Source organism: Zootoca vivipara, chromosome 2 (assembly GCF_963506605.1).
Source record: "Zootoca vivipara chromosome 2, rZooViv1.1, whole genome shotgun sequence".
Taxonomy (NCBI): Eukaryota; Metazoa; Chordata; class Lepidosauria; order Squamata; family Lacertidae; genus Zootoca; species Zootoca vivipara.
The window spans coordinates 65,353,707-65,374,960 of NC_083277.1; the positions used below are offsets into that span (position 1 = coordinate 65,353,707).

Here is a 21,254-nt window from a genome sequence, read left to right on the forward strand (position 1 = left end):
AGGGTTTACAGTGATAAAACTTGTTTTATTGGGATGAAAGCAAAAAAGACTGTGTATCGGCAGCAAATAGTGAATGGCAATTCACTGAAGGAAATACTAAAACAAACATCCATTTAACCAATTTTCTGACTACCTTATGCTCTGCTTGGTCGTAAACAGTAAGATCATTCCACTGCCTAATAATGGTCTTGAGCCATGGAAGGATAATGAGGCTGCAATCCCTCACACATAGCAGTAAGTCCCATTGAATTCAGAGGGTCTTGCTGTTGGGTAGATATGCATAGGATTGCATTGTGAGAGTTACTCACATAGTTTAGTATGTTGAACCTCTTGCTAATGTATTTCACCATCAACTGGGCAATGCATTGCAAAGTATGTGTAAGACATCTTGGCAAGTGCTGTATTCTTTAGCTTTTTTGATCCCAAAATTAAGGCTTTCTTCCTAAGTATTTTCAGTGATAATTGGCTTTTCTGGGTGAACTTATCCTAAATGTTAGTTTACTACCCTGAAACAAGCACCAGCTCCAAGATGCCCAAGTTCTTCTCTCAAGTATCAATTTGCATTTATTTATTTATTTATTTATTTATTTTTTTATTTATTTATTACATTCAAAGCACCATCCAATTTACCAGATCCTCTGAATGGTTCATAAAATCCAAATACTTTAGAAAGCTAGTTCTACTCAGAATAGACCCATTGAAATGAATGGACATGACTAACTTAGCTCTCTTGGTTTCAGTTTGGCTACTGAAGCTAGAACTAATATTGGGTACAATTCAATAAATTCAAAAAGCACCATAAAACCATGAAGTGATGGACACACCTCTTCTGCCCCCGGCGAGCCTCTGGAGGCTCGAGTGGCGGTTAGGCATTGGAAATTTGCATAAAAGAAGAAGGGGGCAGATTACGTCATCCTCTGCCCAGAAATTGGAGATTTAATCCCATTAAAGGGGTTCCGGGGGCGGTAGCTTTGTCCTGAGCCTGCGGAGGTCAGGGCCTTATGGCACCCCCCAACGGTGGCCACAGGAGGTGTCTCAGTAGATGTACATCATTGGGCTCCTTTCTGGTGGTTAATTTCTCCCAGACTGTAACACACGGGTTACAGTCGGATATAGTCGGTTAGGTGCCAATGCCTAAGCCAATACCGCTCAACATCCGAAACCAATAAAGTTGTGGCCTTTTTGCCCACTTAAAATCATTTCACTGTGTCTTGCGTTTTATTTCCTGGGGAGCGAGGGACATCACCACACAAAATGCAGGACCAGTCAGATACATTTTGGACTATCCCCTTTCGCATCCTCCAATCACGAGGTCGTGGGGTGGTACAAAGTTATTTCGGTACCTGTTTGCACAGCATCACTTTCCCCTTGAACAAAAGTTAATCGAAAGCAGACAAAGGTCACAGACAGGGCACGGCAGGCTGCTAAGGCAGCAAAAGGCGAGACCGAGGGCATGGCGTTCAGACAGCTGCGGCTTGTACATGGGCGGTGGTTTGCCTCGCACCCAGAGGTCAAGCCTTGGCTTATCTGCGGGCGGTGGTGTGCCTCACACCTGTGGCCGATTCCTACAACCATCACAAAGCTGTACAAGATTAATAAAAACAATAACAAGCAGTACTAAAGGTGAAGCAGAATTGGTCCAGTTCTTGCAATCATTATTAAAAAGCCTGGGGACACAGAAATATCTTCCCTTGGTGCTGAAAATATGCTTTTGTAGACACCAGATGAACCTTCATAGGGACAGCATTCCAGAATGGGGGCACAAACTATCCACATCACCTCATTACGTAAGTGGGGAGACCTGGAGAAGGACCTCTGATTATTACAGTCTTTTTTGCAGTGATTTCCATGCTGCTGTTGAACAAAGTAGGAGGGGATGGGGCTCTTAACCTCATGGTTTGCAAAGCGGGACCAAAGGTTTTCTCACAAATTATTACCTCAAGTCCTCAAGCAGGGTAAACAGAGCTGTGCCCACCCTGAGGCTGTTCACAATCATTCAAACAAGTCTCCGCCTATGCCAAGCTCCCTGCTTGAATGCCTGTAGATTCAGGAAAAGTTGGCTGTTAGGGAGGGAAAAAAACAGCCCTGAATGGTTCTTGCAGATGCATGCTGACTTATGATGATGGCACAGGGACTATGGTTAAAGTAGGATGATATCTAACAAAAGTCTCTTGGGTGACTGATTTTCTATTGCTTTTAAAAGAATCCTGCTCTTCTGGGGCTGGAGCACATTTTTCTGTTTAAGCAGAAAGGGCTCCTGTTGAATCCATACTTCTTGTTGACACACGCTGCATAGAGCAGACTTGTAACACTAACCAAAAAATGGCTCTCTGCCAGGTTATAAGTATGGATCGTCCAAAACTGCCTCTATATATTTCTAAGTTCTTCTTCACTGAGAATGTCACTCTCCTCCGCCCTGCAAACATGCCTGCACTTTGCTTCCAGCCTAGATTGTCTTTCTCTGTGCCATGAGGCCAATTCTGACATAATCTCCCCAACATCCTGACCTCCTTGGAATTAGTGCCAGTGCTATTCTTCACCCAGCAGCTGTTGGATGTGATGCTGCCTACCTGACTTGTTTAACTCAGTGGGTTTATTTTACTGTATTGTACTATATTTTTTGAGTTATTCATTTATGCTGGGGGTAGCAAACTTGGTATTGTCCAGATGTTGTACCTCAGCTGCCATCATTCCAAACCATCAGACATGCTAACTGGGACTGATGGGAGTTGGAGTACAACATCTGGAAGGTGTCGCATTGGCTATCCCCAGTTGATATATGCAAAGTGTAACAAAAGAATCCCATAGCAGAGCTCGAGTCAAATGAATTACATTTATATTAGCCATAAGTCATTGAAGACAGCAGAGCTCTGTTGTCATGTAAATGAAGATAACAAATGCAATGAATATGAAAAAAGGAAGAACTGAGAAAAGTAAGAGAAGAAGATATGTGGCTGCTGATCCCTTTCCCCTATTGTTGTGCATAAAAGAAATAAAGAAAAAACTAAATCCTAGTCCTGCACAATAAGGAAAAAACAGGATTTTGCTTTTCTAATGTGTGCAGTATAATCTGTCCTTCCAGGCAACTCCTGTTTTTGTCTGTTTACTTCAGCAGGATAAAGTCTAACAGTATTGTCTCTCATTATTAGAGAAATGCACATCCCTTAAAGCAAAATGTTCACATCCACTGAATGAAAAGCAATTCTTCTGTGGCTAACATGCCATGCCAGCCTTTCAACAACTATATTTACACGTGTGTTTTGGGCATTATCAGGATGAGCGTTGAATCTGGAATAGAAATACATACTATCAAATCCCTGCTCATCTTTAAAAGCTTTGGAAAAATCACTGTTGCTAAAATCTATGTGGCATAGGGTTGGTATGGAGTTAAAATGGGGTAATTATATATTACCTCAGTCAGGAGTGATTTCAGGAGCATGTTGCTTCTGCTTAGCTTTTAAAAGACATTTGAAGTAGTACTGTATAATGTGCATTTATTAACAATATTTGGGAAGTCTTTTGCTTAATTTCTGTTAGCTAATAAATCTGGGGCCGAAAGAGGGGATCTGTGGGGCATAAATTATGACACAGAATGCATGTGTGAGACATGTAACTGATACAGTTTTGCAACCTTTTTTTTTAAAAAAAAGCAAATACAAAAAACAAAAACAAAACTGGCTCTGGTAGTTCTACATCTGTAAAATTCATTCCTCATTCTATATAGCTACATACTTTTATAGAGATTATTGCCATAGAAGCAAAACAGTAATATGGTGGGGAGTGCTGGCAATAAGTGGGATTTGGCCATCTTTAATACAGTATGTACACTGCATTTAATATAATGTAGGATGAACATCAATCATTTGAGGCTGGGAAGATTACTATCAATACACTGCATACCCCCCCCTTTAAAACAAGATACTGTACTTCTATAGCTTCTTTCCTTGCTAGAGTAACACACATTCAATTACTGTTAATGAGCATGCTGTCCTTTCGAAATCAAGCCTTCTTGGTGTCTTATTTGGCTTTAAATCAAGAGAAGGCCCTCCCCCCCTTTCTTTTGGAGATCCATCACCGGCAATATTATTACAGATTTTCTGGAAACAAACATAGCAGTGAGTCAGACCAAACTGCAGGGACTTTCTCATTGAAGGACGAGATAATGAAAATTCTATCAATGAAGCCTGAATAGGGTTCAGTGCACTGACAACCTTGTCATTCAGATCCAAGTGAAGTAACATCTCTTTCCCACCACCATCTTTTATTCATAGTTAAAACTAGCGAAGGATTATTCATATTACACCCCACCTTTCTTCCATCCAACATGGGATCCAAGTCAACACACACGTGGTTTCCAGGAAGTCTCCCATCCCGGTACTGAGCAGACTGCGACCTACTTGTCTTTAACAAGGTGGTGGTCTTATGTGCCTTCAGACTATACCCTGGCAGTGGTCCAAATCTAGAGGGACAACAGGGACAGAACATTGCATTAAATGCTGCTAATATGCCCCAGAATGGCTGCTCCATGTATTAATTTATTAGGAACGTAGGAAGCTCCCTTATTCTGCACCAGACCATTGGTCCATCTCACTTAGTGTTGCTGACATTGACTGGCAGTGGCTCTCTGGGATTTCTCCCATACCTACCTGGAGACTTTAGGAAACTGAACCAGGGCTTTCTACATGCAGCGCAGATGCTCTACGAGTGAGCTATGGCCCTCATTATTATTCTTAAGATATTTTTGGTGTCTCCAACTCCTCGAAAGATTCAATCAACGGTGTCTCCGAAAATTTTTACACATCACTTGGGAAGACAGGCGAACTAATAACAGTGTACTGGAAGAAGCAAAGATCACCAGTGTCGAAGTAATGATTCTTCAACATCAACTTTGTTGGACTGGTCTTGTTGTGCGGATGCCTGACTATCGTCTTCCAAAGCAACTGCTCTATTCCAAACTTAAAAATGGAAAGCGTAATGCTGGTGGTCAACAAAAAAGGTTTAAAAACTGTCTCAAGGCAAATCTTTAAAAATGTAGTATAAACACCAACACTTGGGAAACACTTGCCTGCAAGCACTCCAATTGGAGAACAGCCTTTACCAAAGGTGTAATGGGCTTTGAAGACACTCAAACTCAGGATGCAAGGGAGAAACATGCTAAGAGGGAGGCACGCTTGGCAAATCCACACCATGATCAACTCCCAGCCGGAAACCTATGTCCCCACTGTGGAAGGACATGTGAATCCAGAATTGGCCTCCACAATCACTTACAGACTCATTGTTAAAACTGTGTTTATGGAAGACAATCTTACTTGGCTACGAGTGATCGCCAAAGAAGAAGAAGCATGAATAAAGTGGTAAGGAGTGCATAAAAGCAAGGTAGAAAAGAAGAGAAAAGAAAATAATTCCCTCTGCACGTTTTAAGCCAAATACTTTCTCCAAGCCATTTTTCAGGATTTTTGTTGTTGTATGCGCTATTTGGATGTTCTTTGCTGTTGTGCTGCACACTACAGGAACAAACAGTAGGACTGCATAGAGTAGCCCCACATCAGATGTCTGCAAATACAGTGTGAACATCCGGAGCAAGGGGACCTTTGTGCATAGAGTTGTGTGCATTAAGGTTTTCCTAGTATCTGCAGTCCTGGTCATTCAGAGTTGGAGGTCCCAGCAAAGGCTTTATGCACACAACTATTTGTTATAGCCATTCACACTGGGTGCACAGAAGTCTGAAGATTTGCAGTTAATAGCAGGGCCATCGCTGTGCAGCCCCACTCCTTATTCCTGGATAATTCAACATGAGAATAGAGAGTTACCAGAATAGACCTCTTCTATAGATCTGCTTGATGTTTTCTATTCCTTTTGAACAATGACTAATGTTTGCACGATGAAGGGGTCCAGTAGATGGCCCCAAGCAAAGTGTGATCTGCCTCATGACCACAGAGTGAACTTCAGTGGACTGGTTACATCAAGAGATACCCCCCCCCCCAAGAGCAATTTTGTGGGCCACAGCAAGGCAGGCTGGCTGCTACTGATGGTGTAGCTGGATAGCCTGCTTCTGGAAGTAGGAACAGGGCCAGGGATGGATCCCAAATACCAGTAGCTTTGGCGGAAGAAGGCCCCCTTGCCATTTAAGAGGCTAAGTAAGTGCTATAACTGCCCTGCCAATGCTGAAACCACCTGCTTTTGCAAGGATTTATCCTCTCTTCTCCCACCCATGGGAGGCCCAGGGAGATACCTGTGGGACATTTTAAAAGCACTGTCACACTTATATCCTGCTGCCACAGCGTCAGATTGCTGCTATCTTCACAATCCATAGAAAGCCCCTGTGTAATTTATCATTGTCATCACTCGGCACTTATTATCTTTGCCTTGTTTACCCTCAGCAAAAAGCACTGTGTGAGGCAAGTAATTTCTGGCAGAAGGAAAACTAAGAATGAGAGAGAACAGTAATACATATCCACCCTGTGGAATGTGAACCTAGGCACAATGCTGGGGCACACACTCTTAATTTCTTTCCCCTCTAATAAGAGTTGGTTCCTTAATGTTTTAGTTTAAGCAGGCATAGACATTGAGTTGTTTGAGTTATCAAGATGTGCTGTCTGCGGAATGTTAACTACTGAATTCAGGTGTTAGAAACTTGACAGGTTTATTAATAGGGATATATACAGCTGCCTGACAGGGCTCTTACAGGCTTTCACCTAAGCTACAGGCAGGGAACCTGTGGCTCTCCAACTGCTATTGGGCTCCAGCTTCCATGAGCCTCAGTCCGTGTGGTCAACTGTAAGGGATGATGGGGCTTGGAATCCAACTTCTGAAAGGCCACAGTTTTCCCATCCCTGGCCTAGATTAAGGACAAAAAATGAGGGGAGACTCTTCAGGCAGTGCACAATTAATTAATTGTTCCTGAAAATGGCCATCAGAGTGTCATGTGTCACTCAGCATGTTCAGGGTCGGATGTGGGATGGCAGGCTCTGGAGGAAGATGAAGAGGCAGATAAGGAAGAATGGGGAGGGGAGGCTGGGCCAAGGAAGTAATGGTAATGGTAATGTTGGAACAGGAGTCCCAGCAGGCAGCAAAATTATTTCTGGAATTTTTGGGGAAAGGGCAACTCTTCTTCCAAACACCTGAGGGATTTTGCAAACCTAAATCTTTCCCTAGTTATTCACTGTTAGGCAACATTTCAGTTCATGGCCATAGCTCTAGTCGAATTTCTCTGCTGACATTAAGATCTTGCTCTGCCTTCTGTTACAGGGATGCCCCAAACACTGAGCTCTACCAGCATGTTTACTCCTTGTGGCTTCAGCCCTCATCATCTACATCCATCCAAAGAAGGTGATGAAGGAGGGCTGATATTTCAAGATGGAAACCTCACCTCAGCATCTCTTGATGCTTTAATTCAGCATCTTATACCTACAGCTGACTACTACCCCGAGGTAAGTCCTTTGCTAATGTAAGCTGCCACATTGCTTTCATGAACTGGATCATTAGGAGGAATTCGTGCTATGTCCATCATACTATCACAGCATGCATTTCAGCTTGCCAGACAGAATGATTCCCCCTCTGTTTTCACTTACTGTTCTGGGAGTTCTCTCAGCAATCCCCAGAGCCAATTTCAGGGGGGAGGGGAGGAGAGGGAGGAAAGCCCCATTGCACAAGTGGTGGTCCTTGTGCTGCCAGTGATGGGACTCATCCATTTCAAAGTGCTAGCTACCACTTTAAAAGTACTAAATGATTTAGGACTAAGTTACCAATGGAACAACATCTCCCATGTAAGTCTTCATTCATGTTTCAGTTATTGTGGGAGATTTATCTGAATCCCAATGTTGTCGGAGGTTTGGTTGAGGGCTTTCAACATAGTAGAAGGAGGTCTGCTTGGTTTATGGGGCATTAAAATGCTATTTTGTTTGAATGAGCTTATGGGCTTGAGTTTACTGAATGTGATCTCCCAAACTGTTTTACTGGATCACTTCAAGTTTTATCAACAGTATTCTATACTATGTGAGTTGTAACCCACCTTGGGTATTGCTGTATTCAGTGGAATGATAGGGAATAAATATTTATGATTATGCGATTCTTGTAGCGCTCTTTCACACTGAAGTAGCATGGTTGCCCAAGTGGAAACGAAATTTGTATGATGACAAGAATTGTAAATGTTTGATGAAATGTAGGATAAACTGCAAGATAAATGGTTCTGTGTAACCCTTTGATTTAACCTGAAGTTTGTATTATTCTTCCTAGTCTTTATCCAAATCACTGGGGCAAAGTCAAGGGGAGGAAGGGATGTTAAACAAATATCATATACTAAGAATAACCAACTTATTGCTAATTCTAGTTTGCTAAATGCTGCTTTCAATTGCACTCACAGTTAAAAGATCTTAAGTTCTATTTAGTTCAATTACTTCTAAACATGTATAACTTAGGGCTCAATTGCAGCCACTGTTAACTTGGCTTTTGTTGTTACATCTAGAGCAGGCATCCCCAAACTGTGGCCCTCCAGATGTTTTGCCCTACAACTCCCATGATCCCTAGCTAACAGGACCAGTGGTCAGGGATGATGGGAATTGCAGTCCAAAACATCTGGAGGGCCGAAGTTTGGGGATGCCTGATCTAGAGCTTCAAAGTCAATAATTGCAAAGTTCAGCAAATTCTGACATTTTTAGCAACTTACACACATGAACATGATATATATCCATCTTATACTCACAGTTTCATATATTTATAGATTAATTTTGTCCTGTGAACAAAGCATGAAAAAAAATGGAAACTAAAAGTATGACAAAATTATCTAATTTCTTTGCCTGTTGGTTTGTTTGTTTTTGGTTGTGAAGCAGATGTTTAATCTTAACGTTGTTGGCTTTTTCTTCATGTAACACTGCTGGACTATACAATACCTAATGCATTTTGCATAGGTGCTGTTTAATTAGCTGCAACAATATTGGTTTTTATCCTCAACCGTGTGTCTCAAAAAAATGTGGTTAACAGTTTTGATCTACTTATTACTTGAAATTAAATCATATTGTGTTCAATAGAATGGAATCCCAAGTAAGTGTGTAGGCTTTCCAGCATTCTGCTTTCAAGCTGCTGGATCTCATTAGAAAAAAAGGATCAATGGCTATATCATAGCTGCCAAGTTTTCCCTTTTCTCGCGAGGAAGCCTATTCAGCATAAGGGAATTTCCCTTAAAAAAAGGGAGAACTTGGCAGCTATGCTATATCAGGGGTAGGCAACCTAAGGCCCGGGGACTGGGTGCAGCCCAATTGCCTTCTAAATCCGGCCCGCGGATGGTCTGGGAATCAGCATGTTTTTACATGGGTAGAATGTGTCCTTTTATTTAAAATGCATCCCTGGGTTATTTGTGGGGCATAGCAATTCGTTCATTCCCCCCCAAAAAAATATAGTCCAGCCCACCACATCACCTGAGGGACGGTGGACCGACCCACAGCTGGAAAAAGTTGCTGACCCCTGGGCTATATGCTACATCCATGGTTGGATGTAAAGGGTTGGAGGCAATATGCCTCTGAATACCAGTTGCTGGGAATCACAGGTGGGATGAGTGCTGTTGCTCTCAAGTCCTTCTTTCAGGCTTCCCATAGGCATCTGATTGGCTACTGTGAGAACAGCATGGACTAAGTGGGCCCTTGGTGTGATCCAGCAGGTCTCATCTTGTTCTTACAATCTAAAATACATACATTTGGGCTGTGATCTTATACATAAATTGCAGGGAGTTGGGCTAGATCAGGCATCCCCAAACTTCAGCCCTCCAGATGTTTTGGACTACAATTCCCATCATCCCTGACCACTGGTCCTCTTAGCTAGGGATCATGGGAGTTGTAGGCCAAAACATCTGGAGGACCACAGTTTGGGGATGTCTGGGCTAGATGATCCTCAGGGTGCCTTCCAACTCTGATTCTATCTATCTAAGCTGATGGACACAAGACAAGATTGGAAAATGCAATCCTATGCACATGCAATACTATACATACATCTGTTGTTGTAATCATAATAATTATTTTTTTAAAAAAAATGGCACTAAAATGTTGATGGATTTTCACGATAGCTTTTTTAAAATTGCAAACTGAGATGTGGAAATATGGAGTCTGACCTTTAATGTTGGAAAAAATGAGAAACTGAGAGAAACCAAAACTGAGAGTCACCCATCACTAGGCTGGAACAATGAGGAACTTTTAGGACTTTTTAGTTTAGGAAAAAATGTAAGTACAGCTGGATCATAATAGACATTTGTAAAAGTTTGCATGGTGGTGAACGGATATATTTTACCCCATCATTGTAATAAAACCTGGGGATTATCCAATCAAATGAACGGTGATAGATTCAGAACAAGCAAAAGGAAGTAGTTTTTCTCAGTTCACATATTTAATCTGTGGGATTTCTTTCTAGCAGATGACTTTACAGAGGAATCAGACAATTCAGTGACGATAAAGCTTTTAGTGGCTACCAGTCATGGTAGCTGTATGCTGTCTTGGGAATACACATTTCTGGAGATCCAGAGGGTGTCATGTTCTGCTTGCAGGGGTTTCATTTCAGAGTAAGAAAAAAGATGCTGAACTAGGCAGGCACTTGGCCTGATCCAGCAGGGCTCCAACTCCTATGATACATGCCCCAAGGAGAGCAATTATTATATTACAGCTGTTTATCTTGTACACGAGTAAGGCTCTGTCTTCTTTTCAATATATATAATCTCTGCTCCTTGCAAAGTCTTGTTGTGGGTTCCCTTTGAGAAATCATTGCTCATATTTATTTGCAGATAACTTTGCCTATTTCCCTTTTCCAGAAGGCCTATATCTTTACATTCCTACTGAGCTCAAGACTCTTCATTGAGCCTCATGAACTTCTCTCCCGAGTTTGTCACAAGTGCATCGAGCAGCAGCAGCTGGATGACCCGGTGCTGGATAAGGTTAGTACTACCAATGGCAGGTGGGCGGGATTGCCTTTGCAAAGAGCTGCCAGTGCTAGAACAAACTAAAGAAATCCCCTGGCTTTAAGCTCTGTACTTTTATCTTTTGATTCCTTGCTGCCTGTGTGCATTCACTCCCATGGGGTTTTTTTTTTTGTTGATGCTGAGTGTCTAGCATGGTTGCATTCTAACATAACACCAGTGCCTCTGAGCAAAGCTGCAGGCACTGGGTGTAGCAAACACTTCAAATCCCCTTCTACCTTGCTTTTGCAGCCTGTCTCAAGTCTTCCCAGGTGGTTTCCCTTTCCTTTCTTGAAGGTTTCGCTGAAGCCTTCAGGGTTCCAGGAAGAATCATTTAAGCTGTGCGCTGTCAAGAGCAGATGTCACTGCAACACTATATATCTCAGTTTTGCCTAATGCATCGTCCCTTAGCCCTAGGCATAGTTTGCAATCTTTCCAGGGTTACCTGTCACTGACAACTCCCCATAGCAGAATTGCAATTGCCCATTAACTTTGCAATGAATGCCTGCATGACAAAACATTAATATATTTGTACTTGGAAGCACGGCTATATATCTAGCTACACATCAACAACAAAAACAAAATTGTGCCGTTGTTGGGTAATGATTCCCTAACAGAATGCAGAAAGGTATTGTTTCTATTTGTAGTAAAGTCTCTTCATAAATACAGTGGTCTTGCTTGCTCAATCTGTTGAACCTTAGAATTGTAGGACACACTTGTGGGATGTAGAGCAGTCAAGTACATTATTTTCCTGTTGCCTAGAATGGACACACACACAAATGTGGCTCCAAACAGGGAGGACTTCCTGTCATACCTGCTCTGGAGCTTCCTCCACCCTTGTGTGTGACCAGGTGGATGGGTATTGACCCTACTTGATCATGCAACCACCTCTCTCTTGGACTCTTACTCTCTTACCCTTGGACTCTCACACTCTTGGCTTTTAGCCAGCACATGGCTCAACCTTCGCATAGGATGGAGCCCACAAGCAGAAAGTCTGAGATGTAGCTCAGACTTCTTTTCACTCTAACCACTAGATAAAGCCTGTCTCCAAATTACTACTGTGAACCAAATGTGAGTAAAGCTTTATTCTTACTTTTAAAAAAGACTATGTTGTGTTACTATTATTTTAAAAGGGAAATAAAGGGGAAACCTACCAGGAACAATCCAAACTAGACAAGCCAGAATGGATTGCTTAATTTAAGGATTCTAACTAATCATCAACTTGTTTCCAATAAGTTGCAAAGGGAATGTGCTCTGCTGTTTACTCACTAGCGTGAGTGAGGAGGGTTAATATCAAAACAATATATCCTCTCCTAACTTCCTTAACATCCCCACAACACTATGGTTTTCAGCAATGTCTATGCCTCCTGCTCTCTCAGAGTTTTGCTTGTGACAGTTCTCACCTGTATAGAGTACTGGCACCTATCCCCCCCCTTCCCCTGGCACCCATTTTGTACTGGCACTTATGGCTCTTTCATCAATATATGAAAAGCAATACTCCCCCCATTGCATTATGTAGGTCACAGCATGGACACCGCAGATTATTTCTCTTTGCATCATGCCTTTCTGCAAGTGCCATTTTTGAAACTGCTTCTACAAACACAACTTGGAAACTGGGTTAGTTTAGTTCCCAGAATAGTTCCCACCCTCAACTGTCACAACTTTTGTTAGAATGTCAGCAGTGCATGAATAGCAGGACTGTATTGTGCTTTTGCTTCTTCAAAGCTGAGTCTGGTGCAGGGAAAATATTATAATACATCCCCCATCTGGCTATTCTGTCACTGGAAATAAAACACACCTGGTGTTAAGAGTGATAGTTTGTGGTGTGAACTTGGCCTTTAAAGCTTATAAAAATAGCCCATGTTTAGCCTCAGGAAGGTACTAATTCACCCAGAAATATTCAGACTGCTGACTTATCTCATGTGACCCAACAAGAAAATTCTCAAGGTAAATATTTATTTTCTGGCTGTGAAGACTCACAATGCAGTCCTAACCATGTTTACTCAGAAGTAAGTCCTACTAAATTCAGTGGTGCTGACTCTCAAGTAAGCAGGATTTGGATTGCAGCCTCAGTCAGTCTTATTACACAGTCACAGACCTGCTTAACAGCCTCAGTCAGATATTTTGCTATTTTCAGAAGCCCTCATTAGGAAGACTTTTTACTAATACAGTGGTACCTTGGGTTAAGAACTTAATTCGTTCTGGAGGTCTGTTCTTAACCTGAAACTGTTCTTAACCTGAGGTACCACTTTAGCTAATGGGGCCTCCCGCTGCCACCGCGCCGCTGGAGCACGATTTCTGTTCTCATCCTGAAGCAAAGTTATTAACCCGAGGTACTATTTCTGGGTTAGTGGCGTCTGTAACCTGAGGTACCACTGTGTGTAATAGCTCAGGGACTGGGAATCTATGACCCTACAGATGGTGTTGGACTCCAGCTTCCATCAGTGCCAACCAGCAAGGCCAGTGGTGAGGGAAGATGAGAGTTGTGGTTCAACAGAATCAGGACTTCCTCATCTCTGTAGCATTCCTTGTCCTGGTACTCTAGCTCCTCAACAAGCCCTGAGCTTCCATATTTAGAGAGAGAATGTACAAGCAGCCAGGTGTCTCTTTAACACAGGGCCTAACATTGGGAGGGGAGGCAGCATGAAATGCTTTCTCAGTGCTTCTCTTCCCTAAACCACATATCTGTCTTTAGGCATGGGTAATAATGATCCTAAATGGACAATGGTGTGATGGTATATGGGCAGAGGAAAAGTCACAGGGGAAGGGGATGAAGGATCCCCTGCCAGCCTCCCTGCTCAACCACGCACAACAACGCTCATGAAATTTCATAGGCCATCTATATTATGTTCACTGATACTAAGAATGTTGCATTTGCCTTGCGACCTGTTTTGATCACATGCTAAAATGGGCACTTTGATGAGTTTGGTTGAAAAAGCAGGAAGCTTCAAGGCACACAATATAATTTTGTTTGATTAGAGGGTGCCTTCCGTCCAGAGGCTAAAACAAGGAAGTTCTCTCCTCTCGTTCAAGGTTTCCATTGATGCAATGGATACGTGTGGTGTTTGAAAATAGGCTTCTTAGATCGCTCCTAAAACATTTCGTCGTCTGGCATATCGTACTATAATGCACAGTGTAGAAGATCTGACCCCAAGTATCTTAGAGGCAGAAAGCAGGAAAAGCCAAAGCGGTTTCCTTTGGCAAATACTTGTTAGGTTCAAAAAGAAACATTTAAGAATAGGTTATAGCTGTACAAAACAGAGAAGTGGAGAGCCAAATATTGAGGGCATCCAAAGGAGGGGATACTTGTGGAATTCTATCATTGCAAATTCCAGTGTAAACCAACACACACACACACATACACACACCAGACTAAAGTACAAAACAGAACATTTTATTTCTGTGTTTGGCTGGAAAAAGTAAAAAGTAAAAAAACAAAAACCTAATTATTTAGAAATGCATATTTTGAGATAGAATAAGTGTTTAAATGCCATAGGGCAGAAAAGGCTTAGGAGTGAACACATGCAGAAGTGCTGCAGACTGGAAATAGACTTCCATCCCTAATCCAAGGCCATCTATGAAACTAATTTAATTCACTCTATAGGCATGTTGGTGTTTTGCAAGTAGCACCACTCTGGAATCACCATTAGGTTAAATCCACCAGATCTTTTTGCTGAGATTAAATTTGCATCTATCTTTTTTATTTCTAATTTCAGGCACGAATCAGAAAATTTGGGCCCAAAATACTACAGTTATTGACGGAATGGACAGAAACATTTCCATATGATTTTCAGGACGAAAAGATGATTGGCTGCTTAAAAGACATTATCCACAGGATAGCTCCATGTGATGAGGTGAGGGTGGCAGCAATTAAGAGATATACTGAGGTGCATAATCAACAATTGTTCAGTCAACTGTTTGTTATTAAAAATTACTTTCACTATGGGAGAGACGGGGGGGAAATTCCTAGTCAATATTCAAATAACATTTTCTGAAAATATGATTATCAATAGAAACAAATACATAATAATGTTTAATTATTTCTGAGCTAAGATGTAAAAAGCTAGTTGCGTGGTAAACTATAAAGTTCACCCAGGTGACCTATTTTATTTGTTGACTAATGTTTAAAAAATGGAAATAGAAACTTCCATTTAAAAAAGTTTATGGAATGTAGGTTGGATCCAGATCTTAGAGTAGACTTACTGAAATATAAGGAACTTAAGTGGCATCCCTAACATAAGGTAGTGGATCTATTTCAGCTTTCACCAACACAGTGTCTTCCAGGTGTTTTGGGCAGCTGAACTAACTGGGGGTGATGGGAATCTGAAGGGCACCAAGGTCAGCAAAGACTGCTCTAGTTTAAACATGGCTAAGGGTGCAATCCTAACTTACATAGTCATAAATCCAATTGAATGCCAGCCAATTTATATTTGTGTAGACATTATTAGAATTACACTAGGCAATTCTCTTTTGGTTTTTATTTTGATCTTTGCACATTGTCCTTTCTTCTTCTTTTTACCCTTCTGTATCCTCTGACATTCTGCTTAGCAAAGCCAGACCTAATTGCTGAGCTAACTAATATGGTAGTGTGAGATATTGCAGAACGGAAGATACTGGAACAAGCAGTACCTAATGAGAGTACCTAATTCAGATTGACTAATATCCTGATGTTTTACATGAAAGATTGCAAAACCAACAGTCCCAAACATTAGCTCATTTTGTGGCCTATTAACTTTTTAGGATATAAACAGTTAACCATGAAACTGGCAGTGGAGGCTTGAATCATTTTAGATTCCTCCTAATTAGCCAGCTACCAAACAGTGAATATTGAGTTGCGTAGCTTTCAAAGGAGGAGCTTTAAGTTATGCACAATATGAATAACAGATTAGACATCAGGGAGCTGTATTCAGATTGGGCTCTTAATGACTAAGGTCATAGCCAGCAACCAAAGAGCTACTTTAGTCATGCTCAAAATCTTCAACATACCCAGTTCAATGTTCATTGAACATTGACTGGCAGCTAGTGAAGCCACCATATGCACACGAAAGTTGGTCTTTAAGGTGCTGCTGGAAGGATTTTTTTTATTTTGTTTCGACTACGTCAGACCAACATGGCTACCTACCTGTAACTAGATCTATATTAGTTGGCTGTGGTGGGTGGAGAGCTGGAAAAAAACAAAAAACATTCATGCCAGTCTCCCTGAGCAAAACTACCAATTAATTAAAGGAATAAGTCATAAGGTCCTATTTATGCAGCTATCTTTTGAAAGGGAAGCATGAAAGAGAAACTGTTCCATGGTGGGGTATGTACTTGTTTGAAGGGAAAAGGGCAGATCAGATCAAAGGTGCAAAAGGATCCTAGGATTATGGAACCCATTTTATCTGTTACTGAAATGAGCTTGGGATGATTCCTTGCAGCAATATTTTCCTGCTCTTTATCCAGCCTGGTTTCTGGAGGCTTCTTGCAGTGCTTGGAAAGGTATGCATACTGAGAAGCAGTTTCTTTTGCCAAGAGTTACAATTTGCATTTTGAAAGAGAAAGCTTAATTAAAATCTGAATTTCTAAGCCACCTGCTGTGGCTTGCCATTTTCCTTAAATGTGTTTCTGCTTGAGAATGAAATGTTTTTCTTGAATATTAAACAAAAGTACTCTTTGGTACCCAAACTGGATATTTAAAGAGAAATAGGATTTTTCATATACTGTAGATACCTAGCAGCAGAAATTAAACTGCACAGTCATTGGCATGTTAAGAGTTTAAAAAAGAGGTTATTTCTATTAGAGAAAAAAAGATATTCAGGAACACATTGTGCTTGTTAAATATTTTCTTAGCCACAGTGCTCAGGACAGTTGTTTGTTTGTTTACAACTTATGTATGTCACCCAATAAATTAATATCCTCTAGGATATGAACCATAAATTTACAAGGCATGAGTAAAAACCTAAACACAAGCAAACAAATAATTAATGCTGAATAATAATAATGATAAATGCCAGACTAAATAATCACAATAAAAATAGAAGTGATAAAACCACCACTAGCAAATAATATAAAATAGCATTCAAAAGCACTAAATGGTTAGTAATTTAAAATACTTGGAAAATAAAAAGACCGTAGTTGCCTAGTGAGTTTCTCTGCTGAGGGGCACAATAATAATAATAATTAATAATAATAATAATAATTTATTATTTATACCCCGCCCATCTGGCTGGGTTCCCCCAGCCACTCTGGGCGGCTTCCAACAAAACAGAAATTCTAAAATACAGAAATAGGCACTAGGCACACAAAAGCCTCTCCCCCTCTCTAGTAGCCACCTATTGCACCTTATTTGGCAAGGCACAATTCAAAGCACAATTCAAAGTGTTGGTGCTGACCTTTAAAGCCCTAAAGAGCCTCGGTCCAGTATACCTGAAGGAGCACCTCCATCCCCATCGTTCTGCCCGGACACGGAGGTCCAGCGCCAAGGACCTTCTGGCAGTTCCCTCACTGCGAGAAGCAAAGCTACAGGGAACCAGGCAGAGGGCCTTCTCGGTAGTGGCACCCGCCCTGTGGAACACCCTCCCACCAGATGTCAGAGAAAAACAACTACCAGACTTTTAGAAGACATCTGAAGGCAGCCCTGTTGAGGGAAGCTTTTAATTCTAATGTTCTGTTGTAAGCCGCCCAGAGTGGCTGGGGAAACTCAGCCAGATGGACGGGATATAAATATATTATTATTATTATTATTATTATTATTATTATTATTATTATTATTGGCTATTGGAATTAAATTTTTAAGATTTATTTTTGTGCAAAGAGTCATTATACACCTTCAGGATTATACTTTTGTTCCGGTTTGTTTATGGTAGATGTTACATAGATGTTTCCCTTTGCTGACAACAGGATCAAATCCTCAATAAACAATTTAAGACTTGCATTACAAAACGATTAAAGCACTAAAGCAGCAGTAGGAAAACAACAAAAAGCAGCATTAAAAAAATTACTTCAAATACAGAGACTTTAAAAACCAATACAATAAAGCAATCCTCTGTGGACCCAATGCCTTCTTTCAAAGGACAGTTTTATACTATCTTCCAGAAGGCCATGAAACAGGGGCAAGACTTCTTCACTATATTTCCACGTGGACAAGCTACTGAGGTCTGACAGCTGACAGCTCTGTTGCCTCTTCCGAAAGCAGTGATGTGTTGTCCGTGCCACTCTTTTTTAGTCACCCAGAACATCAGCAACGTATAGCTGATTGATGTGTGCGCCAGTATCCTTCCAGTTGCCTTGAGTGATATGTGACTGGATGACATAATCCGTGGACTCTGCGGTGTATCTCTGACCTGCCTCGCTTGCTGTGTTGATCCAGCTGTCAACTTCCTCACTGCAGACTTCCCTTCCTTGCAGCGCTTTATGTCCAGATTAGCAGTAGGCTCAAATCATAGCTGTCTGAGGCAGAGATTGAGAAGAGAGTTTTCTCATAAGCAGTTTCCTCTCAAACTGTCAAACCTTGTTAAATGCCCTTCAGGATTTACGGGCAATGCAGAGGATTGTAAACGCTCATATATCTCTTAGCTAGGCTTTTATTAAATAAATACATTCTCCCTCAAGAGAGTTCCGCCCATAATTTTTTTATAACAAGGATGGGGAACCTCAGTTCCAGGGGGCTAAATGCAGGCATTCAGACTTCCCTGTCTGGCACTGTGCCCAGACGACATGTCTCACTGGTCCTGATTCACACCCCAGTTTAAACCAGGGCAGTTCCCTTTGAGAGATTGGTAACTGCATATGACTGCAACCTTTTTGAGTCCATGGGCACATTTGAAATTCTGAAAATTTCTGATGCTGTGGGCACCAGTCACAAAATGTCTGCCATGGTGGTTTGACAGAACACAAAATAACTGTGGTGGAAGGTGTGGCACAGCCCACAAAATGTTGCCACATTGAAAAGTTTTTAAAATATAAAACAGTCAAACATATTCCAGGAATGTCCTTTTCCAGACAAAAGAATAAATCTGTTGCTGGTGAGGTGGTATTGAGTAGAACTAGAAAATAAAACATAAAAATTATTCCTGAACTGCCATGAGTAAAAAGATGCATTTAATGCTTGCTGCTGAGTCATTATACTATTTTTATTATTTAAATAGTTGCTACCCCACTCTTCAGCCCCAAGACTCCCAGGGCAGTCTCTCTCTCCACCCCTCCTCTCTCACATGCACACAAAGTGATGGGGGGGGGGGGGGAGAGAGAACGACTGAGAGACCCTGCTCCCCTAGCTTACAACTGGGGAAAATGATGACACTATTCTGTATTATTCTTATTCTTAATTATTATTTTTATTACCCACCCTTCACCAATAAACCCCAGGACAAGATTAGTAACAGTTAAAACAGATTATGAACACAGGGAAAGGGTGAGCCCCGAAGACACAAATCTCTGTACACCAGGGAAAAGAGGTATGTCTTCAGTATTTGCTGAAAGCTATAGCCTAGTGGCTAAAATAGAAATCGCGCCCAAAATTGATAAATAAAGGATAAGTAGAGGGAACCAGAGGGAAAGACCATTCCGAATTGACACCTAAATGAACTAGATGAGTCTGTAATAATTCCGGAGGGGCTCCCAGAAAGAAAGAGAAACCTCAGAAGTGAATCATTCAGAGAGAAGAGAAATAAGTAATGACAGGATCTAGGACTTCATCAAGAAGAGCACAAGCAACAATGGCGGCAAATTCAACAAGTAACCAAAAGAGATTGTCAATCACGCCAGAGAACGACTCATTAACAGACATCAAGGATCTCATAACTGAAATGAGTAAATCTTTAAATGAGAAACTGGACTCAGGCAATAAATCTTTAAATGAGAAATTAGACCTAATGGGATCAAAGATAGAACAAAATTCCAGAGTAATAACAGAGATGTCTGACCAAATTAAGGAACTCAGTGGCAAAAATAAAGAATTGGACAGAGCTGTAAAAGAGATGAATGTAAAATTGAACAAACAGGAGGAGTCATTGCAAACAATAGTGGCAGAAAATAAAGAGATGCAAAAAGAACAAAAGAAGGATGAAAAAGAAAGAGTTGAGATGAAGAAACTACACGAGGACTTAGCAGACCAGATCGCGATGCTTGAAATGAAAACAAATGCTCTTACCCTTCGCTTGAGAGGCGTGCCAGAGAGATCTAGTGAGCGGGTGGATGAGAAGATTGTGAAAGAGCTAGCTGCCTGGCTGCAAGTGGAGGCGGACGACCTGTGGCTGGACGTGGATAGGATTTATAGAGTAAGAATTGATAAAAAGAAGAATGACAAAGCGATAGGAGACTGTATGGTACATTTGAATTCTGCCCTACTTAAAGACAAAATACTTCAGATGAAAAAACGAAAAGAACTTGTAATAGAAGGACGAACAGTGGACATCTACAAAGAATTGCCTAAGAGAATTCGGCTGAAAAGGCAGAGGTACAAGATGTTGACTGACATTCTGAGGAAAAAGAAAGCATGGTACGTGTGGGAGTATCCGGAGGGACTTACTTTTATTTTCAAAGGGAAGAAGAAAACTATAAAATCATCAGAAGAGGCCGAAAGGTTCAGCAAAAGGAACTGGAAAGAACTGTTAGGAGAGAAGGAAGAAAACAGTGGAGAAGAAGAGTTGGCAGCGGCGGGAGACGGATAAGAGGACAGCAAAGACTTGTGTGTTTAATTCTGGGGGTTTCCTTATTTTCTGTTTCTAGAAGATCTCTCTCTATTCATTATTCTATTTGATTGTGTAAGTTGTTGGGGAATTTAGTTCTTATTTTAAAATTGACGAAGGCTACGGCCAGGTTAAAGTTTAATAAATTAAATATAGTAATAAAGAAATGAATCTTAATGTAATCTCATGGAACATCAATGGTCTAAATAATAAGCTTAAAAGGAATAAGGTGGAGCATGTCTTGAAAAAGGGTGGTTGGAAAATAATTTGTCTCCAAGAGACCCATATATCGAAAAAACATGAAAGAGTATTGATTAATAAACGCTTGGGTAATGAATATATCTCCTCAAACGAGAAAAAAAAGAAGGGAGTAGTGACATATATTGACCCTAAAATCAGAGCAGAAAAGATCTTTCAAGATGACGAAGGAAGAGTGGTGGCGGTAAAGTTATATCTATCTGAGGGAAATGTGGTAGTGGTAAATATATATGCCCCAAATGGAGGTAAAACAGAATTTTTTAAGAAATTATGGAGTCAATTAGGTGAATGGGTTGAGGATGAAGAAATTATATTAGCCGGAGATTTCAACGGAGTAGTGAAACCAGATCTAGACAGATCGAACAAAGGGAAAAAATACGAGGGGAAGTTGCCTG

The 21,254-nt window shown here is 41.0% G+C and overlaps 1 protein-coding gene across 2 annotated transcripts in view; it reads left to right on the forward strand.

The window, feature by feature from the left end:
* Nucleotides 1-21,254, forward strand: part of RASGEF1C (RasGEF domain family member 1C) — a 90,125-nt gene that overhangs the window by 43,674 nt on the left and 25,197 nt on the right. For both annotated transcript variants that reach the window (XM_035105596.2, XM_035105595.2), the window contains exons 2-4: nt 7,249-7,430; nt 10,790-10,912; nt 14,650-14,787. In XM_035105596.2, coding sequence (XP_034961487.2) covers nt 7,251-7,430; nt 10,790-10,912; nt 14,650-14,787 — 441 coding nt within the window. In that variant the 5' untranslated portion in view covers nt 7,249-7,250. The remainder of the gene's footprint in view (nt 1-7,248; nt 7,431-10,789; nt 10,913-14,649; nt 14,788-21,254) is intronic.